This window comes from Capsicum annuum, chromosome 6 (assembly GCF_002878395.1).
Source record: "Capsicum annuum cultivar UCD-10X-F1 chromosome 6, UCD10Xv1.1, whole genome shotgun sequence".
NCBI classification, from domain to species: Eukaryota; Viridiplantae; Streptophyta; class Magnoliopsida; order Solanales; family Solanaceae; genus Capsicum; species Capsicum annuum.
This window is the reverse complement of record NC_061116.1, coordinates 138,249,476-138,255,399: the sequence shown is the minus strand read 5'-3', so window position 1 is coordinate 138,255,399 and position 5,924 is coordinate 138,249,476. Positions and strand designations below refer to the sequence as shown.

Sequence of the window (5,924 nt, the reverse complement as noted above, 5' to 3'; positions counted from 1 at the left end):
GTAGAAATGGTGCTTTGTTGTGATATTGGTTGATGCTTACTTGTTTTCAAGGCTTGCTGTTAGTTTTTTACTTTCTTAGTTAGTCTCAATTATGTGGCATATTATAGAGAGCTTCTAGTGGCACATCCTAATCATGATATCTATTTTTTGTCTTTGTATTGTAAGCACATCCTAATCATGATAAGTTCATCAACAAGAAGATTGATATGTTTGATAAAATGTCTCTTGTGTGTGGAAATGATCGAGCTAGGGATGATTGTGGTAAGTCCTTTAGTGACATAGATGTGGTTTGTAGTTTGAAAAAAGAAAACGATGATGATATTAAAGCACCTTCTACGAAAAGAGATGTGCAAGATATAATGAGTGAAACTTCTTAAGTCAAGGTAACTCATAAAAGAAATCGTTCTTTGGATATACAAGATGTGCTTGGTAACATATTAACTAAACTTGGAGAAGTAGCCACGACAATTAGTAAAATGACTAATAGTCACCTAGATGTGACAAAGTTGTATGAAGAAGTAATAACGATCGAAGGTTATGACGAAGAATTTCTAGGTGATGCTTTCGATTATTTGGTGCAAAATAACACTTTACCCAAAGCGTTTATGCTAAAAAGTCAAAATCTCCGTAATTTATGGTTGGAAAGATTCAAACGATAACGATAGATAAACAAATGGGTTTAAAGAACATAGCTTGATGGGGTATGGAAACAATTATTGTTCACACACTTATGTCTTGAAAATGTAGTGTCTATTTGCTAAATACTCAATTTTGTGGATTTTCTGATTACACTTAACTGCTTCAAGTTGTCTTACTATATGCAAATCAACCTGCAATGATTTATGTTTAGAAATGATGTTAGAAACAATTTATCAGGGTTGGAATGAAAGAGCATATGGAACTATTTTCCTAAAAAGGGTTTACACATCGACCAAATACTAGAAAATATTTTTCGAGAAACATTTTTCACTCACTAACAAAACACCAAAAAATAATTTCTAGAAAATGTTTTTCACTCACCAACCAAACGTGAGAAAATAAGTAAGAAACTAACTTGTTTTCCTAGAAAACATTTTCTAGGAAAATATTTTCCATTTTCTAGGAAAATATTTTCCAATTTCTGTCATACCAAACACACCCTAGATCAAGTTGAAAAGTAACATGAAATTCTAAACTTGGTGGACTCTATATGATCAGTATCAAACTTTAAGGATCAATTCGAACTGACCTTTAACATTAAGGGAGTAACTAGGGTATTTTGTGTTGAAGATGCAAGGACGTCCCTTCCATCACACTCCCCTTCTCGGATTTTGACTGAGATTGCATAGATATTTTTTTTTTTCGCTAACAAAAAATTATCAAAGTCTGTGTATACTCGGTTAGCACCAAACTGCAGTTGGAACTGACTACCCAACTTTTTTTTTCCCTAAAATTGAAGTCGAAAATACACATATAGAGGCTCTGCCAAGTTGAGTGGATCTGTACCTAAACGGAATTTTGAAAAATGGGAGTGTGAAGAATTTGGTTGTGGATCAAGTTTGCTGCCGTCTTTTTGGGAATTATCTATCTCTTTCGTATGTGACATTTTTGTACACTCTAATTTTGCTGATTCTTTCATTTGATTTTGTACACACCAGTTCGAATGTTGAGGTTATCTTTTGTTTGTTGTTCGCGATCTACATAAAGAAGGCGGAGCAAGGAGCTGTACCCGAAAGAAAGGATGAGTGAGAACAAGAGTTTTCAGCTTGGCACTATTGGAGCTTTGTCTCTATCTGTTGTTTCGTCTGTATCCATTGTGATATGCAATAAAGCGCTTATGAGCTCTTTAGGTTTCCGTTTTGGTGAGTTAAATTATGTTCCATGCATCAGCATTCTCATCATGTTGAATAGAATATCTAAATGTGAATAATTGATTAAATTTGATGACATATCTATGCCAGAGTTCATAATTTTGCTAGTATTTGGAGGTATGCTGAAGTTGGATATGCTTCGGTTTTGTTTCCTGCCTTACTCGTTTTTAGTTTTGATGACGTAAAAAGTTATCCTGGCATGATACTAGGTCCTACTAATTACCGATGGACGAATAAGTTAGTCCTTCCTCTATACTAGTATCTTCCGATAAATATGTGGTTGGATTCTTAGTAAAGGTACGGTGTACATTTGGGTAGTTTTGAACATGCAAACTGCAGTGAATAGTACTTGATGGTTGCAAATTCATGCTTAAACCACCTAAGAGTCAAGATCTACCGTTTTACTTACCTAGATTTTGCAAGTTGGCTTTATTGGATGTTACAAGTTCCAAGAGAGAGATGGGATGATAGCGTACTCCACAAATTTTGTTTTTTATGGCAGCTACAACTTTGACGAGCTGGCATCTACTGGTCACTTTTTGCTCCCTCCATGTGGCGCTATGGATGAAGCTATTTGAACATAAACCTTTTGATCCAAGAACTGTAGTTGGATTTGGTATTCTGAATGGAATTTCAATTGGGTTGCTAAACCTTAGCCTTGGTTTCAATTCTGTTGGTTTTTATCAGGTACGTTCTTTTTCTTCATCTTCCTTCATCTCTATTGCAGATAACATTTCTACATAATGAATTTCCTGATTTCCATACTTTATCACTAAATGTGTTAGATGACGAAACTTGCAATCATACCATGCACTGTACTGTTAGAGACACTTTTCCTCAGCAAGAAGTTCAGGTTAGTTTATCATTTTTATGGGTTAATCAATGTTTTGAATTTTGATTGATGCATTTTCCTTTGTGAGTTGGCTAATTTTCCTCTGGATTGCAACTTTGACTAAAAGATGAAATGGATAACTCCTAAAGCTGCATAAGCTGCTAAGATCGGTGAACTCACTGGCCAATCCATTCATAATGATCCAGTACTGTTAAATCAGACAATGACAACCACACTGATTCTTAGTCAAACCTATAAATCCGAATCATGTTTCCCTAAGCAATCAACTGGTTATTTTAAGATGGTCTGATGGAGAGTACTTCATCTACTGATGCTTATGTTATATTGGCAATAGTGGATTTTGCTTTTTGCTATGTAACTTTTTGCTATACTTGGTTCTCATAAGATTCTTCTTCTCTATTTGATATTTAACTTGAAATTTCCTTTTTAATTTATTACAGTCGGAGCATTCAACTCTCTCTTTGCATCCTTCTTTTGGGTGTTGGAATTGCGACTGTAACGGATTTGCAGCTGAACTTCCTGGGCTCTATCTTGTCACTCCTTGCAGTTCTTACCACTTGTGTTGCTCAAATTGTATCCTTCTAAAGTAGCTGTCTCCTCATTTTCATCATTTACACTGGTTTGTCATATCAAGCAGCATAAGAATCAGATATGGCAAGTCTCTGGGGGCATAGAGTTCTTTGGCTTAACTGCAAACTAGTGAGGGATGCTTTCATCATGCTATCAATTTTCATATTTGGCTTCTAAGACTAATATGGAGATGCAAAATCTTTATGAAATCTATGTAGCCTTTTTTGAACGTATAACTTGCCTTGTTATATCTTTTTAGATGACCTTAAACCTCATATCTATACTATTTTAACTTTATTTCATCTCGATTCAATGTCATAAAGCTTGAGCATCACCAAAACTTTTTATACATGCTGTCTTTTGGAATTGCATTTCCTTCTTGTACTTATTTTTTGAAATGGTAAGAAAGGATGTAACTGATATAAACAAAAAGGCAGTAAGATGGTGTTCTGTGGGTACAAAGTCATGGGAATCCCACTGCAAAAACAGAAAGGGGATTCCAATCTACACCGAGTGCTTTTCCTGTAGTGAGTTGATGATCATCTGAACAATTCATAGCTTTTCACCTTTGTTGTGAATATATAGCATTGTACATATACCATCACGGTCCATATATCTTTTCTTCAAGTTAGTCCTTAATTAGCTTCTTTCAGATGACCAATACCATCCAGAAGAAGTTCAAGGTTTCTTCAACTCAGCTGTTGTATCAATCTTGTCCTTATCAAGCCATGACTTTGTTCATCTCTGGTCCTTTTCTGGATAAGTTTTTGACTCAGCAAAATGTATTTGCCTTCAGATATACACCACAAGTGCTGGTAAGCATTATGAACCCTTCTTGGACAATGTCCTTACTGTTCTCTATAGTTATGGATGAGGTATGATTCCCAGCCTAATTCATGTTTGTAATTGCAGGTTTTCATTGCTCTGTCCTGTTTGATCTCGGTCTCTGTTAACTTTAGCACATTCCTTGTGATTGGAAAGACATCCCCTGTCACCTACCAAGTACTTGGCCATCTTAAAACCTGTCTAGTATTAGCTTTTGGATATATCTTACTTCATGACCCATTCAACTGGAGGAATATTCTTGGGATCTTTGTTGCTATGATGGGAATGGTTCTTTATTCATATTGTTGCACCCGTGAAGGTCAGAAAAAAGCTACAGAAGCATCAGTACAACTTCAGGTATAACATGATATTTTTGTGCCATCAGATGCATTTTATTTTGTCGTCAGACGTATAAAACAGTATTTAACTAGTCATGCAGCTAATGTCATCACTTCTACTTTCATTTAAATGAAAACAGACCAAGGAAGATGAATCTGATCCTCTAATAGGCATGGAGAACGGAGCTGGTGCAATAAATGATGTAGCTCTCCCAATATCCCCAATTGGGAAAGCAGACAAGGATTTGCGTGCTCGAGACTACAACCGTTGAGAGTAGTTTAATTAGCATTCCAAGATGCATCAATTGAATTATGATGAGATTGATAGTTCACCATGGGATTAATGCAATTGCTACAATACTTCCCCTGCTTCAAAATCACATTGAGTAACAAAGAATGCCTTCATTTCTGCTATATTGCTGTTTGATGTCTAGATTTGAGAAGTTACTACTGCTCCGTTGTAAGCAATATTCTTATATAATTAGAACATTTGAGGCATAGTAAAAATGATTTGATCAGAAATTATTTGAGTTGCCGAATAATGTTATCTCTGAACAGTATATATATATATATCTTATTCTAAGCAGCTTTTCTCCAATCTGCATACTTAATGTTATCTCTGAACAATATTTATCTTATCCTTAGCAGCTTTCCCCAATCCGCATACTTTCCTTGTTTGACATTTATGTTTCTTATTAAATCCAGCTACATCATTATTCATTACTGTGCCCAAATTGCGTTCAGTTTGTGGAATATAACTCTTTTGGATGATAGGTTATCTATAAAAAATACATCCAAATAACTCGAAAGAACCCAAGGAAAAAAGATCATTGGTGATTCTTAGTACCCTCTAGGGCCGTTAGGACTCTGGTTCAGTGGTAATGACGTAGCACATGAACTGCAGGTTAGACATAGGTCACAAATTTGAACTCTTTCAATGATTGAAGCATGGTATTTAAGTGGAAGCAGGATAGGTGAACTTTAAGTTCAAAATTTGTGAGGATAATTAGGGTTGGGCGAGCTAACAGGATAGGTGAACTTTAAGTTCAAAATTTGTGAGTATAAGTAGGGTTGGGCGAGCTAACTCACGAGGAATTTCTCGACTATGGTAAAAAGTTCGTAGTACCCTCTAGTTCCCAACCTAGGAATAGGATGGAGTGATTGTTGTGTAAGGGATTAGATGATAATGAGAAGTGAAAATAGCAGTTGAACTGTGAAACTATCTTAAGCACGGACAGAATGTAAGTTTCCCTGACAGCTAAGGAGACCAGTTAAGACTTGCAGTGTCCTGTTTGAAAGTAGTTCTGAGGAAATTGCAATAACTTGGGTGGAGCATACTCCTGACATACTTGCATAAAAAGGCTAGCTGTTGGCTTTCTACGTCACGACATATAGGGAAAGTGAATGCAACATGCCTTTGCCTCATCAGCCTTCTGTGTCAATCAACAAGTACCTAAGAGGTGAAACTGCGAGCTAGAACCACCGTCC

At 36.0% G+C, this 5,924-nt stretch overlaps 1 protein-coding gene across 2 annotated transcripts; it reads left to right on the top strand.

Moving 5' to 3' along the window:
• Positions 1-1,225: 1,225 nt before the first annotated feature.
• LOC107873347 (UDP-xylose transporter 3) lies at positions 1,226-5,022 on the top strand. Of its 2 annotated transcripts, none has more exons than XM_016720163.2 (8): positions 1,226-1,574; positions 1,690-1,841; positions 2,353-2,537; positions 2,636-2,703; positions 3,144-3,276; positions 3,927-4,088; positions 4,186-4,455; positions 4,577-5,022. In XM_016720163.2, the coding sequence occupies exons 2-8, from the start codon at positions 1,721-1,723 to the stop codon at positions 4,706-4,708; spliced, it is 1,071 nt and encodes a 356-aa protein (XP_016575649.1). In that variant the 5' UTR covers positions 1,226-1,574; positions 1,690-1,720; the 3' UTR covers positions 4,709-5,022. The 2 variants fall into 2 exon arrangements, with proteins under 2 accessions (XP_016575649.1, XP_016575650.1); XM_016720164.2 differs by having other exon boundaries at positions 1,687-1,841.
• The last annotated feature ends 902 nt before the right edge of the window (positions 5,023-5,924 follow it).